General features: G+C 33.0%; 1 protein-coding gene across 1 annotated transcript in view; it reads right to left on the reverse strand.

Annotated features, from left to right (window-relative positions):
* LOC117111321 overlaps positions 1–19552 on the reverse strand; it is a 27490-nt gene that overhangs the window by 3089 nt on the left and 4849 nt on the right. The window contains exon 2 of the mRNA XM_033254253.1: positions 8814–9011. Within this exon, the coding sequence (XP_033110144.1) occupies positions 8814–9011 (198 nt within the window). The remainder of the gene's footprint in view (positions 1–8813; positions 9012–19552) is intronic.

The raw sequence follows: 19552 nt of genomic DNA on the forward strand, positions 1-19552 counted from the left end.
CATACATACAATTGTTTGTAGAAAACCGTTGGAAATTTTCAGCAATCGCAGAAAGAATCCAAATTCGCGCAAGAGGCTGTGCACTTATCGTTCATCCATTTTGTGGCACAGCTAGTTATGTAACCACTTTCATGAAAAAATGTAATGGGCGAGCGTTAGCTCTCTTTAGGTCAGGTTGCGCCCGATTGCAATTGAAGTAGAGCGCTATAACAATATACCGGTTGGTAATAACAGTATAGAGAATGAATTACAATTGCTTTACTGAATGTCCTATATACAACGATTTCAAATCCCACCTGTACGATTATATTGTTGAAATCAACCCATCCTTTGCAGATTTAAACTCTAATGACAAATTAAATTTTTTAATGATCGATGGCAACTACTGTTATAGGGTAGCAAAGTTTGCTTACCAAATCCTCTCCTTACGGCAGTCTATTGTGCTTAAGTAAATCATATTTTAAGAAATGTTTGTATATTTTGTTTTAAAACATTTTTAATAGTGTTTTTGCATGTGTTTTAAAAATGTCCTGTATTTCACTCAAAAGCCAGAATTGGCTGGTCTCTGTTTTAATCTGAGATTGTGAAACAAATAAATAAAGAACTAACTACATACATACATATATATATATATACATATATATATATATAATATATATATATATACATGTGTATATATATATTCAATTCAATTTAATTATTCAATTGTATGTAACTATATAATTATATATTTACATACAATTATTCAATTGTATGTAAATATAATTATATATTTACATACAATTATTCAATTGTATGTAACTATATATACATATAAATATATATATATATATATAGGCATATATATTTGTATACTATATGTTTGTGATGTGTGTGTATTATATATATATATATATATATATATATATATATATACATATATGTATTTGTTTTTTCATTTTCATATTTTATTTATATCCCTTAAAACATTGATAGGGCCCTATTTTCCTTTTACTCAAGCGTTATTGTTTCATTGTATAGTATATGTTTTTTTTTTCATTCTTATAATTTAAATTCAAATAACTTTAAATGTACTATGCTTTTTATTGCATACGTTTTGCTAAGGCCCTCCCTCTCTATTTTTAACAAGCCCCTTAGGGCTTCCTGTCAGGGTTTCTTTTTTGTCATCACCAGTCGACGATTTTACTTCTGTTTGTAACTTGTGATTATTTTGACAAATAAAGAATTGTTGTATTTATCGTATTTAATTCGGGCGCATTTATCATACTATATCCACAGTGGCAATTATTGGTTATTATCATTTGATATTTCTTATGCAAGCAGCAAGATTATCCCAATTTCTCGCAATAACAATTAGGCATGTATAATCTATTTACTTCATGAACTGACGTCACAATAAGGTAACTTGATCTTGAAAACATACAGCGATGACATGTGTACATCATACTATTATACTACAAACAGAAGAAAATCGAACAAAATAGCGCCGGGAAGACTCAATTGGCGGTTACACAGACTGAAATCAAGCTCAAAATACTTATAATCGAGCAATCGTGAGGTTGTAAGTAATACAGTGACTCATGGCACAATTTAAATTCATTGCTGCATGAGTCACATTTTCAATGAAGATTAACACATAAATTGTGTATCTGTCATTGTCAAAGTGTCGTACACCTAGGCAGGAAATTGACCGACTCAACATGGACACTATCTGTGTAAGCAAACGCAATGAAAAAGGCGCCCCCCAGCGTTCTAAATTGACACGCACCTTTTAGCACGGTTACACTGGTGAACTTCATTAGATTTACTCAACTAGAACAAATAAATAGGCCTATACTTAAGATTACAGCTAGTGAAAAAATGAAAAATTATAAAACAAATATAACAAAATGAAATTATTTTCTTCTATGATATCTAGGGCTATTTAGTACTGTGGTTTAATTTGACAAAACTATTCGATCACATTTATAATACTATGAGTCAGAAGGGATCTCATTTTAGTTTATGTGTAACCAAGAGATGCATTACGCATGCTCAGAAGAGGGACACGGAGCACGCATACAGACATTGAGTATCACATACGCGCCGTATTATAATTGCCTACAAAGAAATGATATTCTTACGACTCATTATTCGACCATCTCCTTTACCAACAGCAGTGTGAAATGAATTTTAGAATCTGACCTTGTAATATTTACGCATATAAAACCATGACAAGGTCATTGTACTTTGTAAATCACAGGCTCGAGTTCATACAATTGCTCGTCAATATATCAATGTATATAATTATATAAAATTATCAAAAGATTTTCCGTATGCAGTGATCGCCTACAATATAAAGAACAGAATGAAGCAATATTCAGGATATATTTAGCATTATTACTCAAATCTTACATTACACACGTCTCAGATGGCCGCCCATAGATAACGATGTAGGCTATATTTGATATATTTTCCATAAAGAATGTAAAATTTTATCGTAATGTGTCCGTTTTTATCATTATTTTAGTTTCGTCTTGCACATTGAAGTTTATGTTTTTCATTATATCATAATGATCGCTGCTATTTGCAATGCATTAACAATTAGCTTTGTTCCACGCATACAACTTACAAGAGCGTGACACTTTCAGTTGCATCTATTATTTGTATTCCCAACGAAGCCCAAGTGGAACCGGGTTCTAGTCCCGATGGGGACAACATTTTTTTTTTCACACGGACAGATTCCTCTTTTTTTAAATGCCCATAAAGTAGGCCTATATAACATTCATGAGAAGATGGCTTAAGATCTCTACATTTACAGAATGACTTTTCTTTATATAATATATATATATATGTATATATATATGCTGTCTCTTATACACATCTGCTTGTCTCTTATACACATCTAGATGTGTATAAGAGACAGGTGTATATATATAACTATTTTTTCGTGATACCATCATGCCATTAAAATACTTTGGATTAGGCGTATCATATTGACCTCTGTTATTCGCAATGCATCTATAGCTAGCGTTGTTCCTCGCATGTGCAAAAGCATGAAAATAAATACATTAATGTATTGGTATTAGTCACAACAATTCCGCAGGCGTTGCGTAATGTAAGACGTACAACTATGCTAATTTGTGTTTAACTGTACTTGGCAATGATAAACATGGCGCCACAATCGTTAAGCCTATCATTTAAAAAGTTTACATTATGTAAAAGGCATATTTCGGAACACACCAGCACAATGTCAGTGATTGACTATAATTTATTAAAGCGATGGATTTATTCGGTGTAAACATCAAGGGTGAGTCCCCGAAAGTCTGAAGAAGACTTATTTCCAGTGCTGGGGCAGATGCTGGATTCGGCGGTTCTGGCAGGGGTGAGAAAATTTTGAGAATAGGGACCTCCAGATGCACGGAAATTGCACTCTCATACATTAAAAATCTTACCAGTAATTCATATCAACAATACAATACAAAAATTATTTTTCTTAATACAATCTAGTGGGGTGCGATCACACCGTCTGCATCCCCGACCCCCTCCACCCCAGCAGTGGGGTCTTTCTGGGTGGTGATTGGGCAGTACACCGGGAGACAATCCCCCTACTCTTTTCCGAATAGTGTACTGCATTCTTTAATGGGCCATAATACACACGGGACCCACTGCTTAAACGTCTCATCCGAAAGACGGTGCACTATCGTAACTTGCATTTCAGCCCTCCAGCTAAAACACAAGGAGAGCATGAGCGATGGAAATGATTGAACCGGGGATCTCCACGGTTCAGCGCACACACAGTGGCCCCACCAGTTTAGCTGACTGAGCGATAATGTGTATTATTTTAAGTCGCTAAGTCATATAGCGATCGTGTAGAGGTCTACTGGCAGTCGTAACAAGTTTCGCTTTTCACTGACGACACGTGTTTTAATAAATTGAACCACAAATAATGTACTTTTCGTAGTCTCGTTTGCAAGCAATACAAAATAACAGAATGTATCTTATAATTGTATGTGTATGTATATGTATAACAATGAATGTATACATTTCAATTGGATAAATAAAGTAGCTTACATTAGTTATTATTATTATTATTATTATTATTATTTGTAATGTAAGTTTGGCGCATTATATAGGCCTAAACCTTATAAATATATTGACTTCAGTTAGCATTACCGTTCTTCTACTGGCAGTGCTAACTGCACTGCCAGTAAACTTTCACGGGGTTTTATGTGCTCGAGTTGTGTCTCTGCTGCGCATCGGAAAAACGCGTTACGCAAACCTTTAGTGCTTTTTGACTTTGAAAAATCTTAGTTCAGCCTTTAGAATGTGACTTAGACCTACTTGTACGTGCGTAATGACAGCGAAAATCGTCGATTAGCTGGTCTATAAACGTCAAATTAAGCTATCATGGCAGAAATAGCTCGGCCATTTGACCTGTGAAAACAGGGACAGTGAATATTACGCATACGTTTGACACGAGGCTAAGAAAAACATACGGTTGTGTATATTTTCTGTCATATTAAATCTCAGCATAATAACGAATGGATTTGGCATAGCGTAATTGACAATGAAACGCTCGAACAGATTGTTAACCTAAGTAAAGCAGCCTAAAGGCAAGATGGAGCCACCTAAGTGTATATACTGTGATTTTTTTTTCTGAACCTTCATTCTGTCAGTCAGATAATGTTGAATTAAGACGGTTATAAAACTCGTGAATAATTGAATGTACTAAGCAGCAGTGCGTTGGTCAAATTATTCCTCCATGGTCAAATAGGATGGGCGAAACCGGGAGGCCAGTAGGCCCGCCCCCAACCCACATTTTGGCAGAAAATATATAATTTATATGCAGATTTTTGTATGTTAGGAAAGAAATGCAAGAAAAGAAAGAGGGGAGGAGGAGAGGGAGGGAAAGAGAGTGTTTATGCAGTCCCCGACCGAGTTATTTCTCGCAATTCTCTTCTCACTTTTTATTTTTTATTTAGAAAAGCGCTGCAGGGATGACACTTTCTTTAATCATAAACATTTCTTTCTTTATATGCATTAACACAATGTTTTCTGATCAGTCACAGTTTAGGCCTAGGCCTACCTATTCATGCGGGACTTCAGGTCTCCCTTCTGTTTGGACCCCTCCGATCAGGGATTGTTGGAATTGGAGGCCGCCGGATTTGGCCGGTTTTCGTCATGTAGCGGTGCGTGATTGAAGCCCTCTACTTTGGGATCACTTCCCCTTTACCAAACGTTTCCACTGCGGCTTCTGAACATGCTTCCATTCTACAAATATTGTTTTTGTTGAATAAGACTAACAAATAATGATTACTCATCAAAAACCAATGTACCGATGTTAGCTGGGCCAACACTAGGCCGTACGACAATCGACCGACGAATCTGTCTCCGCACTCTGCTCTCTGTGAGCGCTTAACGACGCGATGCCGTCAACTGATTGTTGATTACAGTCGTTTCAACGGATGGTCATCATTAAAAACGATCCGTTGGGTGCACCTCGTTGCATCGTTCTTCGTGGAAACGCCTCATCTGACTACCATCGGAGAATTGTTGTTATTAGCACAAAAGACCAGGCTACATGATCAGCCATCATTATCACCTAAAGAATGATTGTGGTAATGAATTGATAATGGACGACGATAATTATCATCTTATTATCATAATAACTATCGCCATTAGGCCAAAAAATTGTTCATTTGCCCTCTTCACCTGTCCTAACTCACTGAGCAAAATAGGGGCGGAAAAGTAAAAAAAAATCTTTAAATAGAGGTTTTTAGTTTTTTTGTTAGAAATAAAAAACAATGTGAGTGAATTCGAATCTTGAGCTTTTTCCACCCGCTCTTTTCTATCATTAAAAAAAATATATATATCTTTTAGGCCTTATCTTCAATACCATAATCATCATCTTTTTTGATGTGTCTATTTTAATTATTTTTAATGCAATAATTAATTGTAAATCATTATTAATATTGCAATATTGACTTTTTTATTAATTATATTTGTTTAATTAATTGTGTAAATGTTGACCTATGTATGTAAACATTTAAAAAATAAATACATTTACAGTGAATTATTTTTAATGAAATGATTCACTGTAAATTATAGTTAAACTGCAATATTGACTTTGTATTAATTGTATTTTTAATAGTTGTGTAAAATGTTGACCTATAAGCTTATGTATAATTAGGTCCTTCTCCAGTTTTTTTTATATAAAATATTCGTTTTTCTTCATTATTTGTTGTCGTTTTATTGACATTTTTTAATTAACAAAATTATACAAAATGATAACTCTATTAACAATTTTATTATGAGGCTACATTCCTTTAATTAGTTGTCAGTTTGATGCAAATATAAGCATATGCCTATGATCAATTAAATAACGTTTCCTAGAATTACGGTACCACTAGTAGAATATGTCCTAGCGGAGTGAACCTATCCCATTTAGTATTCATTTGCCTTTTATGTTACTAAATATTGTACGCGTCTAGACACTGATATGAATATGATATGAATATCTGCTGTTCATGTTAATACCATTTCCAAGAAACAAGTTGAAGAGTCGAAATACACAGCGCCATAAATGCAAAGTTAACAATGACAATGCTATACCGATTCTGACTGTTAATCAACTTCAGTTTACATTAATCAGCACTTTCCTAATCGCTACAAAACTATATTTTTAGAATAAGATTAAACGTAATGAAACTATTCACTAAATATATTGATCATTTCAGCTCTCGGCCTCGTCCTTTCGATGGCCTTTTGTTTCCATGGTAAAGCATTTATGATGAATATTGGAAGCTGCTAAATGTCATGACCAGTGACGTCAATCGAGATACTGAACCAGCAAATATATTATTATTATTATATTTACATATATATTATTTATTTTATTCATATTTTGTTATCGACTACAAAAAGCATGCTCCGTTGTAGCTTAGTAAGCACGTTGGCGGTGTATGATATCCTAATGACCTAAACAATCATCAATTTTCTTTCTATGTTGAATATCGTTGCAAAAGCGATAGGCCTATTTTTGCGTAGTGTTGGCTCGCATAAGTTGACGCATTGTGATTTTCGAGTCAGTCCATCAATGCCAGCTGAAAACTCAAACATCCTGGCCATTCCATTTTGAAAATTATACACGCTTACTAAGCTAATTTCAGCTGAGCGCCGCAAAATAAAATCATCTAGGCCTACACTCGCTGAAAATGATAAGCCTTCTGCGACAGGCTTTTGCGACAGGCTGAATACAATTCTTAAAACACACACTCTATCGATCGTCAACGAGCTGGCCTAGATTGAACGTATTGTAGTCTACGATCCACGAGTTTGACGATGCCTGAAACCGTCACAAATATAATATTAACGCATGCGTGCGTCGATCGTGTGGTTTATTGTTTGACAATGAAACGATATGTAAATGCTTTGCCTAAAATATAACATTCATTGAAAATTATCCTCAGAAATACAAGGCCTACATTTGTCTTTAATTTAAAACTATCTTATGTTTCCACAATATTCAGTTCGTGTGGTGAATTAGAATATGCAAGCCTACACCAGACAAAAAAAAAAAAAGAAAAAAAAAAAAAAAACCTCATATTATATAGTCCCCTGAACGCAGTTAAAAAAAAAAAAAAAAAAAAAAAACACGGTTGGCTTATATGGCTTTTCTAGCTCCACTTGACCTAAACTAATATATGTACTTGTTCATTAACATAATTTACACAACATATATTCTGGGCAATATTTATAGTGAGTGACCCCTCCAGTGTATCCTAGAAGGTCGGTTTAAATAAATTAAGTAGTGATGCCTTTATCAGCGAAGTCTCTTTTGGAGTTGTTTTGCTGTCACAGGAATTGAACCCATGACCCTAGGATTAGAAGGTAAACATTTTAACCACTAAGCTATTCAACTCCTTAACGATGATTTTTTAATTGTTATTTCATGTTGATGTAAAGAGAGTGTAGACCTAGGATAGAAGCATAACCTAATGCAACGTTATACACTGTGAAAAAAAAAGCGTGGAGTATTTAAACACAAAGGTCCACGCAATTTGTCCCACTTTTGGTGAGAAGTTTATAAGCGAAACGCGTTTAGGCTTGGCCAAATGTGTTTAGGTCCCTCAAGACGTGTTTAGCATAAACTTTGTTCAAGTATTTGACATAATATCAAATACCTAAACACATTAAATGCTAAACACGTTCAGCTTTTAAATGTGTCACGAAAAGAGCGGGACAAAATTGGGTTGAGCTTTGTGTTTAAATCACCCACACTCTATTTTTACATTTTACAGTCTTAACTTGCTAACGTTGCTGCAACGGAACACAATTAACACCTCCCTCCCGTGTCGCCCACAATTGGTTTTCATAGGCTATCCAATCATACTCACTCCCAAACACAGCATTATGTTTGTCTTCTAAAAGAAATGCTACATATTAATATTATATAAGACTAAATTAATTTCCAATAAATTTGTATAAATTCGCAGTTGACAAAATCCTTGAACCTGGTACCTAAATGAATAAATTATATAATAAAATAATGCACCATAAATATTATTGCAACAAAATAATAGAATAAAATCATTCAGCCAGACATAGTTTATGTAAGCATTATGTTTCTCTTGTAAAAGGGATTCTATAGACTTATTAATATTACATAAGACTAAATTAATTTCCAATAAATTTGTATAAATTCGCAGTTAACAAAATCCTTGAACCTTGTACCTAAATGAATAAATTATATAATAAAATAATGTACCATCAATATTGATGCAGCAAAATAATAGGTTATAAAAAAGATAAATTAACAATTTCGTTGTTACCTGCTAAATGGAGTCTTTTTCGGTGGCTAGGCAGGTGTACTTCGAGGTCGTGTAAACTGGTATCATTCACTTCTAAGTCTGTCGCTGCTCGTATGTTATCTATGTCACAGTTCATAAAGTTCACAAAATAGTAATCCAGCCCATTTTCCCGTAGCCATAGAAACACTTTGAAATGCTCCGACGGCTCAAACGTTTTAGCTGAATACAGAAAAGAATAAGAAAAAATAATAATTACAAATTGCCGGCAGTACGGTACAATTATAAGGGTTCGTTCACAAATATCCAACATTTTTTACAAGCGTGCAAACAAGTACGCTGCGGGAGAGGGGTAGACACATTTGTACATGTTTGCATAGGCCTATGCATGAAAATGCTTATTTATAATAATAGGCCTATGCAGTATTTAAAATAATAGATTTTTATGACCAATTATAATGCAATCATTTTTATGTAACCAAGTACAGAACATTCGTTGACTTCACAAAAAATGGAGAATGGTTTTGCAAAAGCAATAGTTTTTATGAACTTTCAGAGGGAAGGGAGGGGTACCGAATAGATACTGCTCGATTTGCCATCGTGATGAATTGTGATTAGGACGGCGCAGAGTAAGCGTACCCGGGGTAGAATGAATAGGAAATAATATACCGTAAATCATTCAATAAAATGTGAAACTAAAAATAAGTGAAAAAGACAAACATTTTATCTTTTCCATGTAAGAAAAGATGTAGCCGTGTCAGTCTGGTTGGCATATAAAATAAATAAATAAATAAATAAATAAAACACTGGTAGAATTATATGAACTAACTTAACTATTCTTGACACAGTCTATTCTGGCTTTTTCAAGATCCTAGATTCAATTATCCGCAATCACAAAAATGTCAGATTAGGCCTACATTTTAAATAAATATTGCCATCTTCTTCAGAAGCAAGTTAAATTAAGTAAACTTTATTTTAAGAGAGCTGCCTCAATATCTGAGGGGTAATATTAGCGGGATCATAGACCAGGTCCGTAGCGAGACTTAGGGCGCGGCAAGAATGATGAATGAAGACGGGAGGTACTAACAAGGAAAGGAAGAAACGAAGAATGGCGAGAATGACGCAATGAAGTTTAGTGAATGAGTGACGTAGGGAAGCGAGTCGTAATGGGTGATATGGGTTCTGGAATATTTTTGAAAGAAAAGGAATGATAAAGAATTTCTGCCTAGATTCAAATAAAATTATAGAACTAGGGAAGATGGCAATTAGTTAATGGAAGAAGCACAGTGTTCGGGATTTTTTTTTGCATATTTTTAAAATAATAAAGATAACATTTAGGGAGAGGCCGAAGACAGGAAAAGCATATTAATTCGAGTGTATGTTAGGATATGTGATAGATATATAGAGGAGGAAGAGCTGACATTCATTTAGCCGGTGCAGTCGTCTTAGTATCAAACCTTTCCTCTCTAGTTATTTGCAGGATATTTGTTGTTACAGTTCTTATATGACTCGATAAGATCGATGAACTAATACGACGAAACCCGTCCCAGCTAAATAAACTACTTTAATATATATATATATATCTGTCTCTTATACACATCTAGATGTGTATAAGAGACAGGTTATACACAATCCTTTGAAACACACACACACACACACCGCGAAAACCTCATACAATCTTTTGAATGGATGATGAATGATAAATGTATTGTAGAATTTACTAAGCATTCCAATAAAAAGTTATAATGAATAGAATACATTTTTGTGGTAAAAAAGAACGTGAAAACACACACAAGCATCTGAAAAATTACTGCAAACCCTATTCAAATCGCTCGGTATTGATTGTGTCATTGAGGATTAAAATTCACAATAAACAATTAAACCATTTAATTCTTCATGTTTAAGTTGTCTGGATGGGGTTTAGAAAGTTTCGGTATATTTTTTTGTTTCTTTTGCAAAAAAAAAAAAAAAAAAAAAGTCCTTAGCTTATTCCTACTCCAAAATTTGAAATAAAATAAAATAATTATATTATTAATTATATAATGTTAATGTAAAATAATATCGCAATATTAAGTAATAGGCCTATCAATATAAACAACAACAATTTTAAGTTTAAAATAACGTAAGAAAAAAAAGACATTAACAAAATTGAACTGTTGTATTATAAATCTGGTTAAACATTAGATTATCGGACAAACGTTGTAATTTCATGGAAAGGTCATAATCGAACTATTCATAGCTTATTGCGGTACTGATACTACAGCACACACATTATAAAATCACCAGGATTATTAGGTTGAGTGGAGATCATTACGGTAACTAAATGTGTAATTAAACGGGTTTAACTCAAGCAGTATAGGCGGAGAAGACTGACCTTAATAGCGTGTGGCAATATGTATTACTGACGCATTGCAAACGCGAATAATCAACAAAATGAATTGAAATCATCTAAACGCATTCTGGTTCAAGAACAATGCCGTACTGTCCAAAACCCCATAGGGTAAACACGGTTAGGGTTGCTGGTGGTGCAATGTGGAGGTGTAGACGCTGGTTTTTTATTATTATTATTATTTTCATCGTCATCATCATCATCATCATCATCATCATCGTCATCATCATCATCATCATTATTATTATTATTATTATTATTATTATCATCATCATCATCATCATCATCATCATCATTATTATTATTATTGTTATTATTATTACTTTGTTTTAAATATTGTTATCGTTATAATATTATTTTCATTAATAAGAATTATTAGGGCCTATCATTAATATTATTTTTCAGAAAGATAATTAGTTATAAATACCTTCAGATTCATATTACTTACGTATATTTAATAAAATCATGATCATATTCATCATCCTCGTTATATTATTTATCTCTATAATGTAGTTCTATGCATAATAGCACAAGCACACTTTCCTCTGGTTTTTGTCTAAAACGGACACAGCAGGGGAGAAAATCATTTATTATTTCGATTTTCTTTATTTATTAAAAGGGCCCCTGATTACTAGTAAAGTTGGAAGAGTCGCGCCGCCCTCTATAAATATAGTAGTTAAAACATAGTATTATCATATGTTATATGAAACCTTGTTCATTACAACAGTTATGTGTAATTTGTATTAAATATTTCATCAGCAAATAATGTCGTCAGTTGGGTGATATGTATTGATTTGCACTAATAATCAGACGATCAGGCATCGCTGGCACCTTCTTTCTCTAGAGTGTTGGCACCGCATCCTTAACGTACTATAGAATCAATAGTACTCATGATACGGGTTGTCATAAGGTCCGCGGCAATGGATTACGACCTGAAGGCCTATTTACTGTACTAAGTGTACTTGCGTATGTCTACTACCTGTACCTGTACTGAACGATAGTACATTCTCACTGCGGGTACATGTAATGAGGCTACGCGCTGTGCCACAACCAATCAAGAGTGGACAGCCCGGTATGTTTATGAACGTGGACATCATGATGTAGGCACGTAAGACAATCATATCATTTGGCTCCATATCTCTGCGTCCTGGAGCTGAGTAATTGATATAGAGAACTATATCTAATGAATATCGTAATTTAATCGATATACGAAAGAAAAGTATTGTGGTCGGAAGTAGGTACACATTGTTAGGAAAATTATATATAGACTAATTGATATAAATAATAGAAAGCATAAACGTTTGAACGAGATAATTTAAATGGTCGCCTATATGGCATTTATATTATCTATTTATCCACAAGAATGGATTCACGTTCCAGTATACTTACTGCCTGACAACGCCTAGAGAGGGAGGTAGATTAGACGTATTAACATGTTTTTACGCCAAGTTGGCCCTACTAGGACCTCCGTCTGATCTGGTATACACCGTAGGCAATAAACCTATTATCGTTTATGTCAGCACAAACATTTATTTCTATTTCGTTATTTCCTTTGACCAATATCCAAATTCATATCATTATTGCATTCAAAAATATTATTCACTGTCAATATTTTTACGTCAAACTAGAGTCGATAAACATAATGACATAACTGCACATAATGTGGGGAATCCCCGAGTCTGATTACCCAGGCTACTCAGCGTAATTAGTGATACACGCACCAATAGACAGCTAAAGATGATGGATATTAAATTTTAATATGACATATGAACGAATCAAATACATGTCGTAACAATAACATTTGAAAAAAAAAATTTAAAAAGTTGCTGAAACAAGTGGATAACTGCACATACATGAATAAATAATAATAATTGTAGCTAAATTAATCGATAAAATTGGTTACAAACACCTATAAAATTTGACTTCACCCGTTATATTATTAAAGTATATTAATAATATTTTACTAATAATTTTGCTCTTAATTAAGCTCTTGCTGCAAATGAGTGATTTTATGTTTATATTTATATTTTTTATGTAAATAAAATAAACCCAAATTATAATTATTTGTAAGTCTGCTATGCTTGTACTGTAATTGTATTTGCCTTTTTGTAAGACTGTGTGTTATCCCCAGTTAGTAAAAAAAACTCTAATATGAGATAGTTTTCAGATAAATTTACCATGCTATGAAATAAAGCAGTCTTTGGCAACGATAAGCAACTTTCATTACCCTATGCGTAACTCCAGTGGCCGACGTTTTCGTTGTCGTCCTTATCAATGTGATTGTTAATGTTAAGGGCTGTCCAGACTATAGCCTAAGTTTTATGTGACAATAACATGTGACATGCCTAAATATAGTCATGAGGACAACACATCACGACCATGCACATCACATCATGACTAGGCCTATATATGGGCACAGTTTTTTGTCGAAGAAAATTTGATAATAAGTAGTCCTAGGCCTATGGATGAAGCTTTAGTACTTTAGGCCTATACAAAAATATAAAAAAGCGTGGATCTTTATCTTTTCACACTGCCTTTCGAGCTCTGTTAAATTTAATACTGCTAATGAAGCGTAATATAAGTATACGCTACATTGATACACATAAAGTATGAAATTACAGTGTTTTGGATCTGAAAATTTAACGTGTGTTTTATCACAAATCAGATATAAATCATGGTGGAAACACACGCCTAATATCCGGCGTGCAGTGAAATTTATAAATATAATGAGCCTTAGAAATCTAAATTGCATATTCGTAATTGAACTCTTGACATACGCAAACATCGTTTGGATAACTTTCATTCAGATATAAATTAACAATGAAAGCCTAGATTTAATTTGTCGTCGATTATAATTCACACGATAGCAGCCGATTGTCACGGTAATTACGCACGGGGACCGAGAGAAAAGTGCTTTGCACCTGCGCGTGAGAATCGGCAATAGGAAATTCACATTCTACGATTCTTATGGAGTACCTAAGAATGATTGACTAAGATTATTATTAAGAATCTGATGGATGTATGAATCAGTAACAAGGTTAATTTGAGTTCGATTCATCATAATGAAACAAACAAGTAAAAAGATTAAATCATCCTGAGCTCTCCATATTTGATTGGCTGGGATGATAGCAATATCTGTACGCGCCCGGAGAACTAGAATTTATTGCCGTGCGGTAAATGTTACAGCTCATGATAGAGGTATGAGCGCCACTATACGCCGTTACTACAAAGAAAAGGCCATATTGAGCACTTTAAAGGTTTACATTCCAGCCATCTATTGAATAGTTAGAATACAGAAATAACCATGGACACTATTAACCATTCTACGGTATCAGTTATCTGAGACCTTTGATTTCACATGAAAGTATAGACGTCTTGGATCATGACATTTGTATCCGGATTCGGGGTTAATTTAAGGTTACTTTATTTTATTTTATTAAAACCTTTAGAAAAGAGAAAGTCTGACACTACAAAAACTAACAATGATAATAAATCATCCATGAAGTAATTAATGTAATGGAGCACTTCTTACAAAACCTAACTAAAATTCATATACTGTAGGCCTAAATAAAAAATGGTTTGTTGAAATTCGATTAGCTAGATCACAAGCAGACTAACAACATAGCGTATCAGATCACATAAAACTATAACAGGCCTATATCATTGTTAAAAGTGGTTAAAATGTGTGATATATAAAAGTATAATTAAAGATTAAAATTATATAATGCCAGTGCTATGCGTATGGGCTGTGTAAATCGTTGACCGAATGCAGCAACACAATGTATTGTCCACCCACAATGCAACTGTCTGTGCAACTATATTTTCCTCGGCTGGTTATTTAAACGGCTCATATACCGTACATCAGCCTCAGCCTTGAATTGAAAGTTAAATAGGTGAACACGTATTGTCTGTGTACTGACTGACAGTGTAATTCATCCCCAACAACGTATACTTGAGGAATATTAAATTATGGATGCATATAATTACTATCGATAACATTTTAATGGTTGGTTACTTTATTGATACATCAAACATTTGATAAAACAACATTAAAGAAATACAATTACAATAAGACAACACAAGAAGCACTAAATTCCAGAGACTTTCTTCTCCATAAAAACAGCTCGTGTGAATTTGAGGAGTGGCAGCAAAATGTCAAAATCTTGACTACTCATGAGATTAATAAATTTATCATAATCATTTAAGCTATCAAAGTTCTATACCATCCCTAACGTTCGAAAATAAAGTGTTTCATGGTTACAATATTGAGTGCAGTTTATTAAAATTGAAATTCATCCTCTATTCATCTAAGGCATTTTGCAGTCCAACACGTGATATAATCACAAGATCATCCGCGTATAAAAGACAGGAAAGGGGAGAACCATTCAGGCTAACCGGATCACATGCGGCGTTGAATATTGAAGGTAAATCATGTAAGAAAAAAAGATTGAATAAAAGCGGACTTACATCGCAACCCTGTTTAACGCCCATAGAACGTATCTGTAATCTTATTATTACATTTTATGGAGAAAGAGACATTTGTATACATATTACGAAAAATATTTAAAAAGTTACCGCTAATACCCATGTTGTTAAGTTTATCAAAAAAGTGCATTTCGCCATACTGTATCGAAGGCAGCTTTGAAGTCTTCAAAACAGACAAATAAGTATGACTTGCTACCTTTGTTAATGTATTAATCGAGAATTGTTTTAAGAACTAGAATGTGATCACTACGGTAGTCCTAGCACCTTTTATAAATCCAATTTGTTTTTTTGGTATCAATTTGTTACTTTAAACGAAAACATTTAACCAGTTGGCAAAGATTGAGCACAATAGTTTACATAGGTAATTGCTACTTACAGCAGTACCACGATATTTAGCCGGCTTATGTTTGTCACCCTTTCTGTGTATAGGGGTTAGGGAGCTTGTGTCAGGAAAATTACCAGAACGAAGGATTTCGCTAAATAAAAAAGAAAGGGATGGACTAAATATTTTAGAACAGGTTTTAAGCATTTCATTCCTAATTCCATCAAGACTAGCCGCTTTACCGTTTTGAAGACGGCTAATTGCACTTAGTACCTCCATCTCTGTGATGTTAGCATTAAGTAGGCCTAGGGCCTATTATATTTAAGTTGACTGTTAAAAGTGGAAAAGTTATTAATAAATGTTTCAAATGCTGGGTTTTTGTGGTTGCCATGCTTATTCATCAGATTATTAAAATGAGACCACCATTCTTTGGGAGTGATATTGATTTTAGAGTCTTGTTTCTTAAAGGAAATAAGCTCATCCTATAATTTCCAAAATGATTTTGGGTCAGCGCATTCTAGTTGTTCTAATTTATACAGTTAAATTGCAAATATTGCATATTTTTAAAAATACAATACCAATAGTTCTTTATAATGCAGGTTAAATGTATAAGTCTATTTATTTATTTTATTTTATTAATTGATTTATTTTAGCAATTACTGATAATACTGTATTTTATTTAAAAAATAGCACCCACCTAGCTCATTAGAAAGTGCGTCTAAGTCGTTGATGGCTATTAAAGTATACCAAAAACAATTACAAAATTATTACAGTACACACAAAATGTTAAGCATCGTTTCTAAAAAACGTCCCTACATTGTAGCTTGCAGCGTTCTGTGTGCAATGGTTACTCTAAATCATAGTGGCTGTGCCGACGCAACCGGGATGACTTTTCGATTCGACAGACCAAATCATCGTTGCCAAAAGCAAAAGTTGGCGATAGATAATAATGGAGGTTTTATGGAATACAGGCAAATTTAAACATTTTAACCTCTCAATAATAAAAAATGTGCGTATCTGTTAAAGATGCCGTCACTCTCGATCTAAAAGAACTTGAAAATATAAAATATTTGTATTACATATACTAAACCAGAACCTGCATACCGCTATCATAATTCCTTTGTACTCGTACTCTATTATGTTGAAATAGCAACAACCATTAGATATAAATTTTAACTTACTGTTTTTAATAGGCTCAGGTACTTACAAAAACATTTTAGTGTACCGTTTCATTGTTGTATTTCAGTGTTTTCTGTAATGTATTTTTGTACCTACAGTACTGCAATTTCCTTTTGGACAAAATAAAGTACGGTACTGTAATTTCAATCTGAATCTGAAAAGTAATTCAGCTACAAAAGTCCTTGCTTTTAAAGCTATTAACAAAATTCTTTTTGGACAAATGATAATATAGAAATAAAGTAAATTTGAAAAGCAAGAATTTTAATTACCGTATTGTATATCTTTCCTATTTTATTGTGCATAGCCGTAAATGAAATTAAATTTTCTCGGGTATTTAATTTTCCAATGTTTAAATTAATCAAATGAAGCAGGCGAAATTCATTAATTAATTTATTTTATCCATTTGAAGAAGGTTTTCAATGTTTTAATTGAATTTGAAGAATTACAATGTTTTCTGACAGACGATGTATATCTCTAAATAATGACATATTTATGTCAAGTGTCAAATAAACTAAGAATGAGTATCAACATTGATTGATTAAAATAGTTGTTCAGAGAAACATTTTGTTTTCGTTTTCGATTACTCACACTATCCCATACTACCACGTGTTGGCACTGCGATTGAAAGCTACTGTAGGTGAGCTCTGAAATGTTACGATGACACATAGGCCTATTGTCGACCAGGGTCTACTCTATAAAGTCTGGGAAAGCAAATAGCGCTTATGCCTGAAATACAGCACGGTATAATTGCATCTTCTAACAAATAGGCCTAGTGGCATAAGTCTTTACAGTAAAATTGTATAAATGCTTTAAAAAAACGTTTATTATTATAATTATTCTTTATTTAAGTAGTTCAATGCAAACCACAGTATTAATATATTATATCAATTTGGTTGATAATATACTGTATGTCCACCAATCCGTTGAATGCCCATGTGTCTAGATATAGGCCTATGATATTAACAGGTAAGAACGCCACACGTGACTATTCAGTGATCAAACAATAGTAATGTCATGGCATTCAATGCGTTCTAAAAAATCTCGTTACAGTATTAGTTTTGAATTCATCGAAACCGGATGCAGATGTCATATGTGAATGTTTTGCAAATAATATTTTTTGCAATAATGAAAATAATAATGATACACTAATAATAATAATAATAATAATAATAATAATAATAATAATAAAATAATAATAATAATAATAATAATAATAATAATAATAATAATAATAATAATAATAATAATAACAGTAAGTATTGTAACACATTTATATGATTTACAATACAAACAAAATACAGTTACAAATTAAATTAGTTTAACTATATCAGTATTCCGCCACGTAGAAAATAGTTATTTAAAGGAGTTGACAAAAAAATACTCAAGCTACCTGGGCGCCTAATCAGTGAACAATAGATAAAGCAATACCGGCTATGAAGTGGGATTCCAATATGACTAATATATTGATGAGTAAGCAGGCGAGATGTTAATTAATTGAAACATCGTTAACGGTTTAAATGGTCGAAGACAGACGATGAAGTTCGATGATTTTAAGGTCGTTCAACCAATTACCGATTTGTATTTGAAAGGATTACCGAGATTGTGACTCAGAATTATGTTTAATATTGCCTTGGGACTTTTTATTTTATGAAATATAATAAATATTTGCACCTGCAAATGTATTGGAGGTTATCAAATATTTTAAATTATTAGGATACTTCATTATGAATAAAAGGCGGGAATTTATTAATATTGATGATGTCAATAATAATGATAATTTGATGATAATGATAAAGGAAAATTCAACAGTATCCGTCGAAGACGCTTGTGGCCCATTAGAAGCATGAGCTAAAATTCTGTTTATAATACAATATATTATATGATATAATATATTGCACGTAATATATGTTATATATATATATATATATATATATATATGCACTATATAAATATAATAAAAAGTATTGTAAATCATCAAATAAAGGTAAATACAGTGTTCGAATAAAGAACATGATAATACATCGTTTTAGCACAGCTCTCAACGAATGTTGTCCTATAAATAAATGAATAAAGAAATTGTGTAAAAAATATCTCTGACGGTTTTTGAACCTGCGACCTCATTTTGTCAAGGCGAGCGTCATAACCATTAAACCACAGAGACTTTATGGTTGAACAAATTCAAATAACCGCCTGATGCATTCTATTACACAATAGGTACGGGCGGAAACAAATATTTGCATATAATGGACTGTACTTGCATATATGTATATACATATATAGGCCTATACATATACATATGTATATATTATAATATACATAAACATATATATACACATATATATACACTATATACATACATATACTGTATATATATACACATCTAGATGT

The sequence above is a fragment of the Anneissia japonica genome, unplaced genomic scaffold (genome assembly GCF_011630105.1).
Source record: "Anneissia japonica isolate Jap-2015-1 unplaced genomic scaffold, ASM1163010v1 scaffold287805_len679488_cov178, whole genome shotgun sequence".
Classification (NCBI taxonomy): Eukaryota; Metazoa; Echinodermata; class Crinoidea; order Comatulida; family Comatulidae; genus Anneissia; species Anneissia japonica.